The 22,402-nt window shown below is 36.7% G+C and overlaps 1 protein-coding gene across 2 annotated transcripts in view; it reads left to right on the top strand.

Moving 5' to 3' along the window:
- pappaa (pregnancy-associated plasma protein A, pappalysin 1a) overlaps positions 1 to 22,402 on the top strand; it is a 121,926-nt gene that overhangs the window by 48,189 nt on the left and 51,335 nt on the right. For both annotated transcript variants that reach the window (XM_038301966.1, XM_038301957.1), the window contains exons 8-10: positions 8,202 to 8,330; positions 8,465 to 8,556; positions 11,484 to 11,680. In XM_038301966.1, coding sequence (XP_038157894.1) covers positions 8,202 to 8,330; positions 8,465 to 8,556; positions 11,484 to 11,680 — 418 coding nt within the window. The remainder of the gene's footprint in view (positions 1 to 8,201; positions 8,331 to 8,464; positions 8,557 to 11,483; positions 11,681 to 22,402) is intronic.

Genomic DNA, 22,402 nt, shown 5'->3' with positions numbered 1-22,402 from the left:
GCTACACAATCATGGGGAAGACTGCTGACTTGACAGTTGTCCAAAAGACGACCATCGACACCTTGCACAAGGAGGGCAAGACACAAAAGGTCATCGCTAAAGAGGCTGGCTGTTCACAGAGCTCAGTGTCCAAGCACATTAATAGAGAGGCGAAGGGAAGGAAAAGATGTGGTCGAAAAAAGTGTACAAGCAAGAGAGATAACCGCACCCTGGAGAGGATTGTGAAACAAAACCCATTCAAAAATGTGGGGGAGATTCACAAAGAGTGGACTGCAGCTGGAGTGAGTGCTTCAAGAACCACCACACACAGACGTATGAAAGACATGGGTTTCTGCTGTTGCATTCCTTGTGTCAAGCCACTCTTGAACCACAGACAGCGTCAGAAGCGTCTTGCCTGGGCTAAAGAGAAACAGGACTGGACTGCTGGTGAGTGGTCCAAAGTCATGTTCTCTGATGAAAGTAAATTTTGCATTTCCTTTGGAAATCAAGGTCCCAGAGTCTGGAGGAAAAGAAGAGAGGCACTTCATCCACGTTGCTTGAAGTCCAGTGTAAAGTTTCCACAGTCAGTGATGGTTTGGGGTGCCATGTCATCTGCTGGTGTTGGTCCATTGTGTTTTCTGAGGTCCAGGGTCAACGCAGCCACATAGCAGGAAGTTTTAGAGCACTTCATGCTTCCTGCAGCTGACCAACTTTTTGGAGATGCAGATTTCATTTTCCAACAGGACTTGGCACCTGCACACAGTGCCAAAGCTACCAGTACCTGGTTGAAGGACCATGGTATCCCTGTTCTTAATTGGCCAGCAAACTCTCCTGACCTTAACCCCATAGAAAATCTATGGGGTATTGTGAAGAAGAAGATGCAATACACCAGACCCAACAATTCAGAAGAGCTAAAAGCCACTATTAGAGCAACCTGGGCTATCATAACACCTGAGCAGTGCCACAGACTGATCGACTCCATGCCACGCCGCATTGCTGCAGTAATACAGGCCAAAGGAGGCCCAACTAAATACTGAGTGCTGTACATGCTCATACTTTTCATGTTCATACTTTTCAGTTGGCCAACATTTCTATAAATCCTTTGTTTTTATTGGTCTTCAGTAATATTCTAATTTTCTGATATGATGAATTTGAGATTTTCATTTGTTGTCATTTGTAATCATCAAAATTAAACAAAATAAATATCTGAAATATATGAGTTTGTATGTAATGTATGAATATAATATACAAGTTTCACTTTTTAAATGGAATTACTGAAATCAATCTACTTTTTCATGATATTCTAATTTTATGACCAGCACCTGTAGTAAAATAAAGATTATTTCAGCTCCATAAACAACAATAAAAAAAATAGAATTGGAATAAGTTTCTGAAAGTGTTTTGGAGAGGGGTGGTGCAAAGTTTCTCAGAAGTCCGCAACTTGGATACACAAGACCACAAAGGACAAAGGCCATAGTTTTTTTTCCACCAAATTTTGTTTTATTTTGTTTAGGTTTGCATTGTGAAATTGATTAAACACTTTCAAATTGTTCTAAATTGGTTAAAAGCTAATTGGACCACATTCCAAACTCTATTAGATATGATTTGGTTCTTAAACATGAAGTCCATGCCAAACTGTCTTATCATTGCATAATTCTATTGATTATGGTTTTTAACCGTGTTGAATTCCTTTTCTCTCAGTGTTTTGGAGAGTGGTGGTAAAGCTCTTTTTCTTTGCTCATTATGCTTTGAACATTTGAGCAATGCATAGGGACCTTGAAGAGAGCTGTGCAGGAAGTCAACAGGGCTTGTGTGCACATATTGGATTGTGGACTTTTCAGGAACGTCACATTAAGACACAAATTATTTCAGGTTTTAAAAGGATGATAATAGTTTCTACATTCCATGTGCTGTCTCTAGTCTTACAGTAGTTTTTTTATGCCCATCAGCCAATAGGGTTAAAGAAAGCATTATTTGTACCAACCATACATTAATTGGCACTAGCCCTAGTGAAATTTTGCACCCACTTTGCACTCATTTACAGCACTGTTCTATTATCTTTCCACAGTCTATAATAGAAAATGGGTCATGTGACTTAGATGTTAAGGAAGAGTTGCAGCAGAGGCCTCACCTAAAAGCAATTGGGCAAAACCTCTTCCATTCATTGTCAATACCTACTTGTCCTTACTGTGTCAGGAAGTGTTGGTTTGGTGCCATGCCAGGCGTTCATTGGGTACACAGGCAGTGGTTCAGAGACCTATAGGTAAAACAACCATTCATGGACTCACTCATACCTAAGGATAATTTAGAGAGACTAATTATTAAACAGTCATGTTTTTGGACTGTGGGAGGTATCCTCTCTATCAGAGGAAACAAGAATCCCTCCCTAGGGACAATATGCAAACCTTAGACTTTTAATTACAATAATGCAACCCCTTAAAACAAACAAAACAGAACAAAAAAAACTCCAGAATTCTGTTTAATAAATTACGTAAAATTTCAAGAATCTATGAAGCTATGGAATATCAAGTATATGATAAGCACTAACCCCCCCAACCCAGTTAAAGTAGCAGGTTTTTGTGTAATGTATGAAGCCGAGATAAATCATTTCAAAACATAGCTGCTGGTCAAAATCAGCCACCGCATTGGAATTCATGCTAAATATGATTCATTACATGGCTAATTGCCTTTGAATAACCCCAGGCTAATAGCAAAATTCAAGTAGCTGCCAAAATTTCTACTAGTTCTGTGTGGTACATGTGACTACAATCTTGTATTTTCTTCTTTGTAATTTGTTTGGAAAAATGAAGAAATTCTCTAAAACAACGACCAAGTAAAATAAGATTAGCATTCGCCATTTACAAATAATTACCTGTCTTTTAATAATAATCTCTTTATAATTTTAATCCTAAAGGTTAGTTGTTTTTTGTAGACAAATCAAGGTGAAAAAATCTGGTGAAGATCTGCTTTTATTAAAGGTGGGTTTTATTTTTGTTAAACTTCGGGTGTCACAGTAAAGCTTTTCACTCTTTTTACATATATTTTCCAAACTAAATGCTCTCAGACAACATCTTCAGGAAGCTTTTAAAGAATCTCATTCATGCAATATCACACAAAAGACCACACATCTGGACCAAATCAAATAGACAGTTAAGCCTTGAAACACTATACTTTTCGATCCAATTATTTGGCAGATTTGATTGTTAATGCGGTGTGCAATCTACTGAAATAAATACAATTAATAGAAGGTAACATTATATCAATGCATCACCCTGTGTCCAACTTTAGAAGGGAGAGTAGCGAAATCTTAAGTTCCCATCAAGGCACAATCAGCAATGTCTGCCTGAACAAAGAACTAGTGATGAAATTAGTGACACAGTGATGATGTGCCAAGTTGGGTCTTTATATATTTTAAGGCAGGATCATATTCTTGATGAACTGACTTGACAGACCATGTTTTAGGTGGACTTTCTCACTTAAAAACATATTAAAACTACATTTTACCCACTGATCACAGCAAATATAGCAAAGCCACTTCATTCCATTGAACACGACCAGTACAAGCATCAGCTGCATCTATAGACACTTAACTTGACACACTTAAGGAGCATCCAAGATGCTCCAGAGGCGCATCTGACCTTAATGTAGACAGCATTAAAGATTAAGCAGTAGACACTAATTTGCTGCTCAAATTGCGTTTGGTGTGAACGTAGCATAAGACTGCATGCTTAATTAATAACAGAACAGGTGCAAAACAGCTGCAGACTGCCTTTTTTAACCTACGACTTGTTTGCTGCCACCAACATTTTCAGAGAGTAGAAAGGGGCTTCTTTGTATATCCCAATCCCCATGGTGCAGATGGAAGAGAAATGAAAATACCTTCTCTGTTTGTTTGTTTGATTGTTATTGTAAGCAATCTCTCTTAGACACATCTGTCATATGATCTGTCCAAACACCTTCTTTCCAGATGGACAAAACAACTTTGTAAAAGACTGGAAAATGTTGCCATTCTTTTTCTTTCAAAAAGACTTGTGAAGGTGTTCAGATACATCCACAAAAATTCAGATTGTGGAACAAACAGAGTGCTAGTGTTATCAGATCAGCAGTCAACAATGTTGATTGCCTCACTTTGCTATAGCTCCTGGAAGAATGGGTCTGCCTTTCTGATAGAGCACTTGCCTGATTTAAATCCTATGTAAAGGACAGGACCTTTTTTGTGTTGGTATGTAACTTTACATCAGAGACCACAAAAATCACATGGAGTTCCCAAATCAGGCATCCATCCTATTCAATATCTACATTTCCCTCTTGAAGCATCTTAACACCTCATAAACAACCATAAAATTACCATAACTGTGCGGAAACATGCAGATATACATTACCATGTCACCAGGTGATTGTGAACTAATTCATTGATTTCTTCTATGGATAAATGCATAGACTTTCCAAAATGCCCTTCAGCTGAATCACATCAAACTAAAGTGATCAATTTTGGACCAAAGGAGGAGTGTTTAAAAATCAGCACACAGCTTCAGAATTTAAGGACTAATGTCTCAACAGGATTTTGAAAAACTAATTCATGTGCTTATCATTATTAGAATCAACGTTGATTAAAGAAAAGCAGCTGATAGAGTCAATCCAGAATACTGTTGCCCACAAACCAAGAGTGTGGATCGAATCAGCCCAACGTTAAAGTTGTTATAGACTTTAAGTTACTCTTCTTTAGTCCATAACTCACAGAATGATTTAGTACCAAACCACATAATAGATCTGTTGTTAGTGTATCAAGACCCAGACCTCTATGGATTCCTTGCTACCCAGAACCACAACAAAACATGGAGAAGCAGATTTTAGTTTTCATGCTCCACTAATCTGGAATAAACTTCTGGAAAAATGTAAAAGTGCTAAAACCCGAAGATGCTTCAAATCAATGTTAAAAACGTATTTTTTTTTTAGAGTTTCCTGTTACTGTGCTATCTAAACAATATTAATTTGAGTTTGTAGTCAAACTTTCTTTCATTTTATTATCAAACCTTCATGGACAGAATTTCTAGGCGCAGCCAAGGTGTCGAGGGGATCCGTTTTGGTGGCCTTAGGATTGCGTCTCTGCTTTTTGCAGATGATGTGGTCCTATTGGCTTCATCAGGTCATGATCTGCAGCTCTCGCTGGATCTGTTCGCAGCTGAGTGTGAAGCGGCCGGGATGGGGATCAGTGCCTCCAAATCCGAGGCCATGGTCTTGACCGGAAAAGGGTAGAGTGCCTTCTCTGGGTCAGGGGGGTTGTCCTGCCCCAAGTGGAGGAGTTTAAGTATCTTGGAATCTTGTTGACGAATGAGGGAAGAAGGGAACGGGAGATCGACTGGCGGATTGGTGCAGCGTCTGCCGTGAACCGGGCGCTGTACCGGTCCGTCGTGGTGAAGAGAGAGCTGAGTCAAAAAGCGAAGCTCTCGATTTACTGGTCGATCTACGTTCCTACCTTCTTCTATGGTCATGAACTCTGGGTCATGACCGAAAGAACGAGATCGCGGATACAAGCGGCCGAAATGGGTTTCCTCCGTAGGGTGGCTGGACTCTCCCTTAGAGATAGGGTGAGAAGCTCGGTCATCTGGGAGGGACTCGGAGTAGAGCCGCTGTTCCTCCACGTCGAGAGGAGCCAGTTGAGGTGGCTCGGGCATCTGGTTAGGAAGCCTCCTGGACGCGTTCTTGGTGAGGTGTTCCGAGCACGCCCCACCGGGAGGAGGCCCCGGGGAAGACCCAGGACATACTGGAGAGACTATGTTTCTCGGCTGGCCTGGGAACGCCTTGGGGTTCCTCCTGAAGATGGATGGATGGATGGATGGATGGATGGATGGATGGATGGATGGATGGATGGATGGATGGATGGATGGATGGATGGATGGATGGATGGATGGATGGATGGATGTTATCAATCATTTCATTTTAAATTTTTGATCATCATTTTGATTATTCATTTTATTCATGTTCATTATCTATTTGATTACCTTTATGCCGCTGCAATGAACCTTTCTCTGTTTTCTATTAAGTTCTTTCGTGTTCAGCAATAACATTTTCTTGATATTAAAATGTGCTTTAAATCAACTTGCCTTGCATTGCGTTATAGTTTTAAGTGTATAAAACAAGAGCAAAGTGGTTAGTTTACCAGGAGAGGTTCTCCAAAGCATAGGGTTTAAAAGATGCAACCAAAAACAACTGAGAAACCTTGTATTTCATTCTCTCTTACCAAAGATAAATATGCCTACTGCATAATTTCAATAACACGAAAGATGTAACAGGAGATTTTCATTCTCCAGTATCACAGCAGTTATAACATGGCCATCTGACAGCGACGTATCACCATACATGTAATAGCTGTTCATATAAAATTATACTATATGAACACATTTTAATAGTGATTTACAAAGAGAAATGTCCATTCCTCCGCAGAAAAAAAGCCTTAATATTCACCTGTCCTGCGGTTTGTTACATACATTATTTTGGTTATAAAAAAAGAGAGAATCTTTTCAAGCTACTTTTTAGTTTAATGGGATGTTTGTAATTTAAAGTTTGGACTTACACAAATCACTCATCACACTCCATAAAAACTGCTTTGGGAGATGCCAATAACTGTGACAGTATGCTTAAATGAGCCATCTAGATGCACAAACATGTGGTTTTGCAAGTGTTTTTTTCTTCTCCACATCTTTGCTGTGAGATTATGGGTTTCCTGCAAAGTTACATGAGACACTTCTAAAATTCAAACATAGTGAAATAGATGCAGAAAATGCATCAGTGATATTACTCAGATTAGATTAATCTCATTGCTGGTGGTAACTCCATACATTCATATTCCCTTACTTGGTAATTTGCATGTTCTGATGCATGACCTGCCTAATTTTTTTGCCGCTTTTCCTAGTTACTTTAGAGACACAAACACCATTTTTTTTTATCAATTTGGAACCTTAAGTGCTTAAGTGAACCAGCCAGATAATATATCACACAATTTGGTGTTTTTCAGAGTGGAGGCTTTTTTTTTTTTTTTTTAACAATAACATTAACCCATTATGTGTAGAAGCTTAAAAATGTTTAAAATATGAAAGAATTCAAGAAAAAAATATGAAATTCAAAAACTGTTTTCACAAATATTGTCAAGAATAACCTGCAAACAAGTATTCTGTCCTTTAACAGATAAAAGCAAAATATGTGTAATGATTAAAGGAAAAGAAAATAGGTAATTCTGCATTTTGCTTTTAGTATCGTCAACTTTAGGCTTTGTAGGATACCTATTGTTTTTCCTTTGTTTGAGAGGGCCCTGCTTTACCAACAATCTAAATAGCTGAGGGCTCATCAAAGTTTATGACTTTCCTGAACATCACTCAAACACTTCCTTGGTTTAACTGCTGACTTTGGCATGGAGTTTGATGAGTCAGAGTGAGTTGGCATCAGTGTTTGCTCCTGGTGGTAAATTGCATTTACACTGAGGATTATATAGCTGTATTGGGAAAAGTGGTTTTAACTCATGTTTATTTGTTAAGGTCTGGAGAGAAAAGTTGGCTTACTGTTTTTAGTCTGTTATCCATTACTGCATTTAAGATACTACATATCCTGAAGCCTGCTGCAATGTTATTCCTTTGAGCATTGTTTAAAACTGTGGCTACTTGTAAGTACATTGATGGCATTGATGAAGGAAATCTAAAATATAGTCTATGATACTTGATGGTCCATATGAAGTAATCTATGTCAAGCCTATTGGATTAATTTACTTAATTTACCGATGTCCTCCATTTCCATTCACCAGTTTTTGCCACACTTTTAACAGATAACAAGCCTGATTATAACAACCAATGAAGCAACCCTTTCTTTGTATGCAGCACAACATAATATTAAATCATACATTTCTCAGCTCAGTGTAACTAGCACAAAACTAGAGTGATTTTTTTATTTATTTTTTTTCAAAAAGATTTTTGGATCAGTATTTAGTAGGTCAGTGTTGCTCTAGTGTTTACATATTAAAATGATGTAACATTTTCATAAGAAAACAAAATAAAGATTGGTCATATTCAGTCTCTTCAGCATGTGACCACTCTATCTAAGCTAAAATTATAAATACCATTAATGCACCATATAGCATTCTTTTGTCTGTCCATTGATAATTTTACAGTTATTCATGGTGAATCAATCGGAAATGTGAATTTTATTTGTTTTCTTTTTCACTCTCTGTGTAGAGATGTTGTACTGCATGTCCCATACACCTACCAGATCCAGACAATCTCCCGCTGGGGTAAGAGTGAGCCCTCTCCACCCCTGGTACACGAACTTGGTGGTCCCTATTGTGGAGATGGAAGGATCCAGAGGTAATGTGATGATTAAAATATATACTTTGATCATAGTTAATTGATATATTATCCAAAAAACAAAAAACTGTTTTTGTTTTTTTTAATATTGTTGTCAAGTGTAGCCTTTTGACACAGTTTCTGTTTTATTTTAGTTCTAAAGGAGAGGAATGTGATGATATGAACTCTGTGAATGGAGACGGCTGTTCAAGTCAGTGCAAGGAAGAGCCCTTTTTTAACTGTGTTGGTAAGGCTTATGGATTGAGTTGTGTTAGTCACATTTAAAGTACATTTTTAAACAGTAACACCACATTTCTGTTGTAATGATGTAGAACTCTGATACCCAATGTTGTATTTCCATCAACTGTAGGGAAAAATAATTTAAATTAACTTTCTCTTTTTTACTGATCTACCTAATATTCTTCATTGTCTTAAAAATATTAAAGAAATAAAAGTCAGGAGTTTTCTTTTTGCTTTGGTCAAAAGTTTTACATGCATTAGTGATCGTTTGATAGACTTAGACTTCCTTTATTGTCACTGCACAAAAAAACACAAGGTGAGTCTTGACAACGAAATGTCGATTACTTGGCTACCAATGTAACAGAGCTAAGACCTTATTCCTGCACAATAAATATGTTTTCTATAACTAACAGCTAGCTATATACAGGGTAAAGAAGTATATACCGTATATACATAAATATTGCACTGAGTTATTGCTAAAAGAAACATTAAACATTGAGCTTACTTAGATACAAAACTGCTGCAAATTTTGATAAATCTATACCTCAGTATTGTTTATGACCTTATCAAAGATACAATATATGAAGATAACTAAAAGACAAAATAATCATTAATATTCTTAATCTTTTAATTCACTTTGATTTTTTCCCTTTTCTGGTTGATTCTCCAGTTGTGCAAGAACTAGTGCGTTGTGTAGTGTACAGGGGGAAACCAGGGGCGATCAGCCTCCAACGACTGCCTCCCGATCAGGAATTGTAAGATCAGGAGAAAATTAAACATGTTTGAAATTCAGTCGGCCGCCGTAAGATCACATCAGAGCAGAGATCGCATCAGGGTGTTGGGCCATACAGTTTGAGAGCATACATCGTGAGCTGTTAACTTTTAAACCCTGCAGTTTTCACTCCTTTTACATACGGTTTGAGCTGTTGCTGCGTGCAGCGGTCGAAAATATTGCACAGTTTATGCCCGGCTTTAGCTGCAAATTTCAGCAGCCAGTTCAGTGATAGCATTCAAAATAAAGCTAAATCTTTTTGAGAGTTAACATCTAACTTTGTTTAGACACTAAACAATCCATTCTCCCTGTTTAACGTGTTTTTTGTCGTATTTTTCTTCTAATTGTTCCGGTACTATCTCCCTTGAGGTCTTTGCTTCCTACTGCTGCACTCAGTCACCTTCCTACTCTTCCATTATCTGTTTATTGTATCCCACTTCAGTTTCAGATACAATGTCAAGCATTGTTTGGTTTTCTTAACTTGTTGCTCCTCTGTCTTTAGTTCACACTTAACCTTTTTTTTTCTGCACTTTTCGTCAGACACTGTTTGAGACAAGAACTCTTGTCTTGCTTTATCTTCTTGCCTTGTTATTTGCCTGTTTCTACTTAGTGAGTGGCAGAAGAATCTTCTATATGCCCCCTCAGTAGCCCCCCGTTTCACCGTTGCCAGAGCACAGAACTGACTTGAGCTTTTGGCTGTGCTGGAGATGGCTGGAATTTCAAGAAGGAGGACTCAGCCAACTTGGCACAGAATACCGTCTTTCCCCCTAACTGGAACCCCACTGGCTGACGCTGCTTTAGTTGAGACCACTGGGGCCCAGGCAACCTTCCTGCTCCACTCCTCTCTCCTCCAATACACACGCTTTTGGTTCCAGACCCTAACTGCGGGTGGGATGTCTGGAAAAAATACTGTTGTATCTTTCTTTTACCTCTTGACTTTGTCTGCACCTCTTTGTCCCTCCTCCTCTTGTGTTTGTCTGTCATGATTTCATTTACTTATAATCTCTACTATATTCTCCTTTGCTCTGTTTTTATGACCCTGTGATACACTTGGATTCACACATATAAATCCAGTTCCAGCTTTACCATCCGGTTTTCTCTTTAGCTTATCTGATTAAGCAATAAAACAGGTGATGTGGTATTACATTTTTTATAATTTTTTTTGCATCTACTCTATCTTTTGGTAGTATCTGACAATGCTGGCTGTTTAAAAAAATAGTTGAAGCATAATCTTTTCGTCCATCAAACTGTAGCAACTCAATATTTAATCTCAGGCCATGAGACTGCTGTGAATATTTTTGTACATATCAAAAAATCATTCTGTATTAAGCGTTTTAAACTTGTCTGACATAATCGCACCCCTATTATAGAGATGATGGAAATACTACATACAGTAAATATGTTAACAAAAAGGTAACTTAAATGTTTCTGTGATGTATATGCACATGCACACTGGTGAAGAATTATCCAGATCAGCATGCTAAATGCTTTCAGGTGCAACCAACTCTGGACACTAGAACCTATTTTTTATTTACCGGTATTTAGAAAATTATAATTTTTATGCTTGGCTGCATGCTTAGGCTATGTACAAGATGATCGGTTATAAAGCTGAAAACTTCCATGTAAACCTTTCAGATTAGATTGTGAATTTTAAAATTATTTCAATGTGGAAAATTTTTTTATTATTTATGAGATTTACTCAGAAGTTTGTTAAAAAAAAAAAAAAAAAACGTCCATGTAATACCACACATCAAAGGTATTTGAATCAATAATGTAATCAAAACTTAGTTTCCTTTATGAAGCCATAAAGCACAAATACAGTTTTTATATTTAAAAGTCTGGTGCTTGCAACTATGTAGTGTAGTGAATATGTTTAGTTGGCAATAGTGTAACCTTAAAAATTGACCAAAAATGTTTATGCTATACGTTTTACAACCTTCAAACATATCCACTATATAAAATACCACATCATTATTGGCTGAATTTATATTTAATAGGGTGTTTTACTATGTGATAACCAATAACGGTGTTCTTTATTTCCTTAACATCCATAAAAAAAAAAAAAAAAATTATTAAGATAGATATACCAACATGTATAGTAGGAAAAAAAACATATAACATTTATTTAACATTTACATATCCTGTATTCTTCTTAACTGCAGAGGAGCCAAGCATGTGCTACTACTACGATGGCGATGGGGTGTGTGAAGATTTTGAGAGGGAAACGGGTGTGAGAGACTGTGGCCTTTATACACCCAGTGGTTACTTAGACCAGTGGGCTTCCCGTGTTGAAGTTTCTCATGAAGAAAAGCCATATTGCTCTGGGGAAGTGGCTGCTGGATATCCGGCTGTTACTAAGGTAAGCTTGTCCTAGAAATGTTACTTTAAATTCCTAGTTGATGTCATGTTAGTGTTTTTCTGTAAAAATGTAAAATAACATGACACGGACCTAAGTAATATACCAAAGTTAAACACATTTTAAAACACTAGTAGGGTCATTCTGATGTTATCAGGTCTTGCAGTATTAAGATTTATTTTCTTTTTATCTCACACAATTACACTCTCAATGCACACACAAGTCAAATGACTCCACATCTTTTACTGTGAGCTTATGGGTTTCCTGCAAAGTTACAGGAGACCTTTTTTTTTCTAAAATCAATTTTGAGCATTTTAATATTAATTCATTTAACAAAACCCTTTGTTATGTTGTATATCTAGTGCCGCCTCTTCCTTATCCCCATCCCTTTAACAATAGACCTTTAGCTCCAGTTTCTCTTGAAACCGGTCAAAATTAATAGAAATATTTTGAAGTAACAATATTTAACTGAAAACAATATAAAATCTGCCCTCATTCAATGCCTATCTAACTGTTACTCATTTAGCCAAACACCAACAACCGCAGAAGCCAGAAAAGAAACAAACAAAACAAACAACTAGAAAATATCCTCTGAGCTGATACTGGTCTCGATGTTATTGACACCTGCTTTGGTCAGTGGTTATTCATTTTTGTTTGTTATATACTATCAACATTGCCATCTGCATAGTGATATCTTTTAACACAAACCAATATAAAATGTGTAGCTGAAACTTATCTGCTTTCCAAATTTAGTTGATAGTAATATTTCTAAAAACTCAGTTCACCTTAAAACTGACCAATCTCCTAAAAAAATCCTGCATTTCAGTATAAACTTACAGTAGGAATGATTGATAGTCACATACAATGTACTAAAGTGTATACAGCATGGTTTTATGTGTCCTAAAAGAAAAAAAAAAAAAGACATATTTGTATATTTACTGGGTACAATGTATGCATGTGCACCTGCAGTAGACGCAGAATTGATTACATAAATGGGTCTGAATTTATCTTTCAAAAAAATCAGTCAGTGTTTGAAAGAGTCTGAGCTTGGTGCAGAATACCCTGGCCCAATTTTGAGATTGAAGTGGCATATCCTCTTAGCAGTTTTCAGAGCTGAAAGCTACAATCGTAAACTCATTTTTTTGCCTTAGTATTTTATTTATTCAGAGTAAAATGATCGCAATATATGAGGAGAAAAACATAGAATCCTTGTCATTCACTACAAACATATTTTTAAACATAGCTGTTAGTTGATCCATGCTAACAGATCATAACCTAATCAAGAAAAACAAAAATAAATAAATAAATAAAATCAACATTGTGCTTCACATTACTGTAATAAAAATGATTATTAATACAATAAATCGATACATAGTTACTTTTGATTGTTTAAACCCCAGATACATTTTTAGGCACACTTTCATATAGGAATATTTGTGGTGACAAGCTTTTTTACTGAACAAAATTGGTGCATTTATAGATAAATATTATTGCAAACTGATGCTTTTCTGTTTATTCTATTTATGTCACAATTTAGATCAGAGTTTAAAACATTGTCTTGGGTATAACTTTATTGGGTTGAGTTTAGTTATATGAAAATCTGGTGTGCTTGAATAAAGGTTCTTAAGAAGATACACATTTTCCAGCTTAGGTGCTATGCATGTGTCATGAACCCAAGTGTGATATCTGTGGCAATCACTTTTTGCCTCAGGTGACCCAAAAAAACTGCAATTTTTTTTGGCAGACTCAGTCCTTGTCACTAAATTTCCTCTTAATTGTTCAGTTAATTGAAGACATTGGAGAAAACACGTCCTTTATTTCTTTCATGCAAATGCAGTTGGTTGAAGATCCTTTAGATTAGACTAAATTATATCAGACAGATATATTTATATGACAAATGGGACAGAAATAAATCCTCCAACTTTCAATGTAGTAATAATCCCATTTCTGAAAGTTATGGAGATGGCCGTTAACACTGTCTAGGACTAAAGGAAGAAGTTATTAGGAGCAAAACCTAACTTAAAGGTTTAACAAGGACCTTTTTAGATGTCCCACAAACTTTTTTTTTTTTTTGCGATTTTAAATCATTCTTAGGATTAGGAGATAAGGATAAGGGAAAAAGAAGCATGATTTATCCGTAAGTAATCCAGAGGAGCTCAGCAAAAAAAGATTGATCTATTATTGGGTTGAGGATATGAACTGCAATGAAAGACTTGTGCCTGCCAGAAAATAATTTTGCTATGCTGATGTAAACAGTTAATTTTAATTAGTCTAAAAGCTGAAAATATGGGGAGACCAAATGACTGGCTGCATTGAGGTGAGGTCATCAAAATTAAATGGTAAGAAATAAGATTTAATGGCTACGGCTGAGGGTATTTGCTGAATTCAGTTTCTTTTATGTAATATGTTAATCTAAATAAATTGTGTTTTGTTTATGTGAAGATTTACATAAGACACAGATTTTCAATTATTTTAATGCCTTTTTGTTATACCTAGTAAACATTTGACAAGATATAATGATGCCCTTGTCCCTTAAACTAGGATTTATGAAGACAGCTACACTGTACCTTCAGACCAGCAGGTGGTGGAAATAAGAAACTGAGGGCATAGTTCTGTGTCATCTAACAACCATTAAGGCTTAAAACAATCTATCGTCTGATCCAATGGAAAATCAGTCGTAGCAATCACATCTTATTGGATTGCATGGGGCTCTCAGACCGCTCATGATTCTTTGCAACTGTGACCTACGCAGCAATTTCAGGGAAGGTCACGAGGCTGACAGGACAATAGAGATCCACTGTTCCACAAATCCACTGTTGGAAAGTAAAATCTTTAAATAGCAATGCAAACCAGCTGGTTTCATCTCCTTAAAAGTTCGTCACTGTTCATCTCCAGCTGTCCATGTGCGAGAGGCAGGGAATCACCCTGGAAAGGGAGCCAGTCTATCGTAGAGCAACACAGAGACAAACAGGACAAACAACCATTCATGCACACACTCACAGCTAAGGAGAATTTAGAGAAGCCAGTTAACCTAACAGCCATGTTATTGGACAGTGGGAGGAAGCCGGAGTACCCGGAGAGAACCCACGCATGCTCAGGGAGAACATGCAAACTCTATGCAGAAAGACCCCGGGCCAGAATTCGAACCCGTGATTGTCTTGATGCAAGGCAGCAGTGTTACCCACAGCTCCATTGACCAACCTATGCTACTCATATCAAAACTACAAATACCAATTTATGATTTAAATCTAAATACATTAATAAGCAGTTAACTTAAAAAAAATTCTTTTGATAAATTGTTAGATATTTTCCTCTAATCTGTGGATTTCAGCGAAGTGTGCAACCGGAAAAACGGGAGTTACTGAATTACCATGTGAATGTTGCCAGAACATCTCTAAACCTGCCTGTAATATTTTGATGATGAAGTGAAAAAATAATCATCTGATCTTTACATGTTAACATATCACAATGTTTGCACAAGGGGATAAGTCTTAAAACAATACTTGACCCAGGGTTAAACCCTTAAAGGAGACAAGTTAAGTGCAAAATTAGAGTTTAGACGTCCAATTCTTTTACGGCCAAGGAAGGAGACAAAGAAGAAAGAAAAAAGTAAATATTGTACTTTACCATTTACTTGGACACAATAGGCTTATAGGTTACTGGTTTTAGACAGAATGTACTTATCAGTCTTTCATGTACGACTAAGATAACCATTTAATCCCTTCAGCTTTAAACTGTTAAACTGTAGATATACTCTTTTAAAATAGGCCTCACAACTAGGGTATTTAATCCTGGCATAAATTCATTAAATATAGGTACATAAATCTAAGTTTTAAGTCAGAAATCAAGGCACTATAGTGATCAATAAACCTTGATAAGATATGTTCACGCCTGCTTCATATTCTCCTTTCTTTGGTAATTAAGTTGGCATATTTACATAGCAGTACAGAAACATGTGCACACATACAGGCACTGTGCTGCCTCCATACAGGCTTATAAGGTTGTTCCATATGGGGCTGAAATGTACCACTAACGTTCTGAAGCAGGACATGATGTTTTCCCACTACCTTTTTGCAGCATGCTTTAGGGGAATTACAGTAGAGCTCACAATTTACTTCAGTGTGTTTATAATTCTTTGCATGTGTGTGGGCATGTTTTCTCATATTCTTGGGTCCATCAGTCTAAAGTTAAATATGTCTGTGAGGTATAACAGTTTATTGGCACCAAAGTAGCCTTTAAATTTTAAAAGGTTGTTTATGGGTTATTGGAATTTGGTTTTTAGGATCACTCTAGTTAAACGGTTGCTAAAGAGCTAGATCATGCATAACAACAGTGAAAGGATGCATGCACCAGTGGTTTATAGTAACTAAATGAAATGTACTTTGTTACAGTACTTAAGTAGTTTTTTTGGAGGATCTGTACTTTATAGAATTATTTGCTAATTGGAACTTTTATTTTGTTACATTAAAAGATATAAACGTACTTTTACTTCTTACCTAAAAATCTGGGATATTGTTACTTACTACTGGAATCGAAAAAAGCCCTTTGTTGTGTTTGTCCTGGTCCACAATCCAATTAGTTGTTGGTGGTGATGATGCACCACAATGTTGATTGCTCAGCTTTAGAAAAGAAATTGAATATGCTTCTTTAACAGCAGAAATGTTCATTCCTCTTATAAATTAAGGGTGAGAAAGTTATTTATACCACCACAATTCATTCAAATTTTTGTCCAAAGAAACTGACATACTCAAGTTACCACTAAACTATTTTGCATAATTAGAAAAAAATGTAGTGAAATTTATTTTGCTTTGCTTGTAGGTTATTTTGAAAGAATGCATTTTATTTAGAACATCTGGCTTCTTTCTCTTGCAAAAATACTTCGTAATTTAACTTTCCAATTATTGTGATTTAGATGATTGTTGTGATAATATTATGACTTTCACTTAAGCAGTTCTTATTGGTGACTAATGTTTTTTTTGTTAAGGTATTTTTACTTTTACCTAGTTTTTTTTACACTAGCAGACACATTGTATTAATGCAAATACCTCATGTTTACACATGTGTGTTGAAAAACATAATTAGGGGAGCTTGACTATGCATTTAACTTCCAAGATTAAACAGGGAAACAGCTGATCTTTGAAGAGAAAACAGCTGCCCTTGCTACCTCTCAATGTAACTTTCATTATCGATTGGCAACAGCAGGGATGCAACTTATTTGCTCTCTTGAAAGTCAGTTAAGTAAAATTTGCCTAACTTGAAAATGAATTGAACTGAATTGAACTAAATCTTACCTAAATAGAGCTTTGGGTTAGGTATGAGTAAAGCCAGAGATGATCGAAGGCAGTAAGCAGGGCTAATTTTAAGGTGCAATAGTGTAAATAAGTCTATACTATTAAGAGAACAACTGTCAGGCTATATAGAATCTGCTATATAATGATTTTCTGTGCTAGATTTTCTCCAGCTACATAATTTCAGACTTATAAGAAACTTGCACATAAATAAGGAGAGAGGGATAGTGACAGAAATAATAACAAACAGAGAAGCTCATACTGTAACTTAAATGTTGCTTTCAGGTGGGCAGCTTCTCTGGCAAGGACTTGTCTACCTAACATTCCATACAAACCAGAGTCCTCTTCAATCCACTGAAATAAGCATGTGGTTACATCAAAAAGAGAACTCTGGCAAGGTCTCTTGTTGATTTTTTCACTTTGAATTATTGTGAAGCTATCCTGTGTAAAACCTAACACCAATAAATGACTCAATGTTCTTATATATGCTTTTTAAATGGGTGGGTTGGATTAAAAGACTACTTTGTTACTGGTTTTGTAAATGTCAAATGTTTAGTCCTTACCTGTAGACTACTTACGTCTCTTTGAATGAGCTTGACAGAAACACTGCACCTACTCACCAACTTTAATATTTCAATTTCCTCAGTTGGCCACTGAATCTGCCCATCATTAGGCCTTGTACCATTGAGATGGCAAGCTTTAGTAGGCATGGTTGGCTCTGGGTGCAAGGACATTACCTCACACACCTGGCGCTCACCAGCATTCCAGTAAGCCATGGGACAAAACTTGGAAACTCATACCTCCTTCTTTCTCTGTCTGTCTCTCTGTGCTCTCCTTGCTACAAATGCCTTTTTGTTGTGAAACAAATGCCTCACAGATGCCCACTGCTGTTTACCAACTGTAGGCTCTAAATGTCTATGTCTGCCTTTGTCAGAGAGAGAAAAAGACGCAAAGTAGAACATTTTTTGTAAATGGCTTTCTCTATGAATGAACAACTAAAATCCTACAACAGAAGTAAACTTGTGATATGGCACTAATGGTGCTCTGTTGATGCAGGGTGGTTACTTTTTCGCACTCTAGCTAGGCTAGGTTGGGTTACAGCCAAAAGAGAGGGAAGGGATCCCTAGACAATAAGCTAACAAAGCTAGCCGTGGTCTGCTGACACACAGAGCCAAAATATCGGGAAAACAGAGCAAAAAAGAGAGAAAGTAAAAAGGAGAGCGAGAAAAGAGATGGAATGACTGGCTAGTGCTGCAGCTGTTCACAGAAAGCAACAAGAGCTGTCTGCTATTGCACAGTTAAATCAACAGTACAACAACCAACAGAAGGCGCAAGCAAACTCCTTATGGAGCAAATAAAAACATTTAACTTATTACTAATAAATTGAGCTGCCACGCAGGCATGCTAAAGAGCAGTGAAGTTTTAGTTTCTTTTCCATGAAACGTTTTGGTTCTTGGGATAAGGGGAGCAGGAAGTTTGCAAAGGTTAAGTGGCGTTCTCAGGCGCTTGCCCGTCTTTCAGCCCGTTTGCAATGGGAAGGGCAGGCAGTGCGTGAAGGAGCAAGAAGGGTTGAGCACGGGCTAAAACTTGCTGCAGTTTACACCTAAAAGGGGAAAGAGAAGGCTGGTTCCCCGGGGTTCGCCGGCTCTCTTCTCATCTGTAGCTACTAACTCAATGAAGAATGCATTCTTGTCTGCTCAGTTCTGGAGGAAGTGAGCCGGTGATATAGTTATTGAGTTGACGTTCAGCTCGGAGGACTTTTCTTTGTCACCAAATATCTTTCCTGGGACTTCCCTTTCATGCCTTCTTCTCAGCCTGTCATTTCTCTGATCAATCCAAGCTGTAGGCCCCACACATACAAGCTTTGTCTTTAAGAAATGAAAGACTTAGTTGAAAGGATTTTGCCAGCAAAACACAGCGTCATAAGGTTACCTCCGTGTTTCCACACAGAGCTCAGCTGAGGTGCGTCCTCTTCCTTTGCAGGGACATATGAAAGAGGAAGATGGCGGGTGTTGTTGTCCTTATATAACCTCAGGTGTAATATAAACGCTGCAAGGCATGCTTGGAGCTGCAATTACTGCTTGTTTTATGGTAATCTGCCACAAAGTTACAAACAGATAGTTAAGGAAACTTATTTCTAAATATTGTTTAGGTGAGCAAAGATCTGCCTCTAGTTTTTGGGTCTCATTTTTGGAGTTAAAATTGGACATTATAACAGTATTGCAGGAATAGGTAGCGCAACCCATGTACGTACGGAGGCCTAGAGCTAAACCATCTTACCCCTTATTCTAACCATACCACTGTCATACAAACTACTAGTGCCAAAAAACACAAAATGATCTAGGATAAATCAAAAAGGATATGCATTAAAAAGTTCTTACTAATGTCTGCTTTAAAACACTTATAAAAGAACATTTGGTGCATGTTTGAAGTATAATTTGTGATACTATTGATTCGCATCCCAAAAAGGCCATTTTCAAAGTCTGTAGTTATAAAATAAAAAATGTAAGCCAAGAAACATGCAACATATTTACAGCACGTGTTTGAATTTTGACTTACAATGAGTTGCACAAGTGGTAACTGTAGAAACCCAATAGAGAAAGTCTGTTGTTAAGTTACATTACACCATTAGAAGTGTTTTTCACATCATTTCTCTGCCTTTGTTCCCTTCTGTCTTTGCTGATTTTTAGGTTTATTGTTTCCCTTTTTTTTGTTAGGGAGTTTTCCACACTGCAAAAATAACTTTCGGGCACTGAATCTGACAGTTGCACTCTCACTTTCTCTTTATCCTGTTTGGTTTCCCCTTGGCTTAAGACACTTTGTCCTCTTTATCTAAAGTGGTGATTTACAAACACCAGTTTATGTCTGCAGAACTTCAGTTGACAACCCAGCTGGTAAATATTAAGGCCATGTGTGTAACTATGTGCGAGGGAGTCTGTTTGTGTGTGTTTTGAGGTTTGGTTGCCCACCTCATCTCTAATGTAACAGCAATTGTTGTTTTGTTTTTTTCTTTCGGTTTTTCGTTTTTTTAAGAAAAGTAGGAAAAAAAATTTTTTCAAACAGATGTAACATTTAACTTCTTGGGTAAAAACGACATTATCTGTACAGGGTGAAAAATATATTTAATAATATAATACATTTTTTAAATAAAAGCTGTTCAAAGATTTATTTTAATACATAAATGTTTGCTCAATTTTTTTGGACACAGTTTTATTTAACCAGAGCAAACAAAGTCATTTTTGTCTAAGCCTTAGCACAGACTTCACTGGTCATTGGGAGCTTTATACTTCTCACTCTTATGATGAGTGATGATTTCATAAATGATGAGAAAGACCTTTTACATCTTTCTGTCAGGCAATTACAACTAAACCTAAAAGAAAGATGGAGAAATTCAATTACATTGTGTAAAACACAGATCTTTCTATTTCAGTCCTCAGCAGCAACAAAATTTACCCTAAGACCCCATCACTTTGTAGGATTATAACCAACATTCCAACCTGTGTTATTTTACAAGTTTCACCTTCAATCAAGACAAGAGCTATTGGCCTTGTTTACACCTAAGCTGCTGATCTGATCCTGTTTAGAAAATGCTAAATACATTTGAATTTACTCAAGATGCAACATGGATTGTTTTGTTCAGGCTATCTTCGGAGGTGATCTACGACATGTGTAGATTCTTTATAATAAGCAGGCCTAAAACTGGGCATACACTGTATGAATGTTTGCCATTTTGGGTGGATTCTCCAGTCATGCGAGGATAGTTAAATCTGGTTGAGTTTCAGCTTATCGTGCATCATGTAGTCTACAGGGGCTAACGAGGGGCGATTAGCCTCTCACAACCACCTCCAGATCAGGAATCGAAAGGTTGGGAGAAATTCAAACAGGTTTTAAATTCAGTCGGCGGTCATAAGGTCGCATCAGAGCCTCCGGCTGCACAGTGTGACAACATGCATTGTGAGCTTTTTAAACCCTGCAGTTTCGTCGTACAGTTTGAGCTGTAGCTGCGTGCAACGGTTGAAAATGTTGCACAGTGTATGCCCGGCTTAATACAGGTCAGTCTAGGGACATACCACCTGCTGAAAAACAACAAACAAAGAAGAAAACCCTGACTAAAATCCAATGTCAGCTAATCTGATGAATAAACTGCTATTTGAATACACCAAAGATATAATTTATTTAGATACAAATTAAATAGATTATATCCCTGGTATAAATTAAACACACATTCTCTTGTACCAGAATTTCATTGATTCATTGATAGCAATGTTTTGGAGCTGAATGAAGGACTCATCAAAACCAAACAAAATATCTCCACACAATGTGTGCAGTGTCATGTTACTATACACAAACTAGTTTTTTAACTGTTCTGTTTATTTGGTTGAAAATATTCAGTTATTGTGCATTGACATACCTGTGTCAGTTATGCTACACAAGTAAGCTTATGCAAAGTCTGTAGCCAAAATGTGTCTGTAGCCAAAATGTGTCGAAAATGACTAGGCTACCTGGGTGTTCAAAGTAACTAATTGGACTGAGTAGTGACTTTATTATTATTTTTTGATTTTTCTGCTTACTCAAGTGTTTTGTTAGTGAAGCATATTGTTTTTGTTTGAGTACATTTAACTTAAATATTATTGATTAAACTTAACAATTTGTCTATTAATTATTCTTCACTTAATGACGAACAACTGTTATAAGTTAGCTGACCAGTTAGCAATGTTGGCCAGTGTAGACACACCATGAGTGAAGTTGTAATGTTTAATGTAAGGTTGGCAGGTTCTAAAATTAAAAAATGTTAAACTGTGAAAAACTGACAAAATGCTGATAGTATTAAGCAATCTTTAAGTTGGGTTAACAAACTTTATAAATTAAATTGAAATTGAAATAGAGAAGTACAATTTGGTTTTAAAGAATATTTCTGAACGTTTGAAGGTGATCAACTTAAGAAATTTGAAGCAACTGGCTGTCTAATTAACTTATTATAGTTTTGCAATATAGATATTACTGATTTAAAGCAAATATTTAATCTAAAGTATAAGATTAAATGCAATGGTACCACCATAGAAACAATTAAATAAAACAAAACAAACAACAACAAAAAAAAACAACTGAGCCTGTCTTGACTAAAGTTTTATTTTTATATTGTGATTTTTCAGATTAATGTACAACACTTGGCATGTATTAACGCCCCTTGCAGGCTGCCCTTCTCATAAACTCTCCTATGTAACTTGAGAGGGTCGGATCCATTGCTTATTGGGGTGTGGGTGCCTCTTTACAACAGTTAGAGATCCCATTAAACATGAGAATTTACTGAGCTAAAATGTGTTGCTAGGCAACAAATTTGACTGTTTAATTTTGTGACAGTACAGTGCTGCAGATGCGTTCAGGGGCACTAAACCTGGAAATTACAGATCTAGCACCCCCAGAGGCCAAAAGTTAA

Source organism: Cyprinodon tularosa, unplaced genomic scaffold, assembly GCF_016077235.1.
Source record: "Cyprinodon tularosa strain WSP-4 unplaced genomic scaffold, ASM1607723v1 ctg113, whole genome shotgun sequence".
Classification (NCBI taxonomy): Eukaryota; Metazoa; Chordata; class Actinopteri; order Cyprinodontiformes; family Cyprinodontidae; genus Cyprinodon; species Cyprinodon tularosa.
The sequence above is the reverse complement of the archived record's forward strand: the minus strand, read 5'-3'. Positions and strand labels throughout refer to the sequence as shown.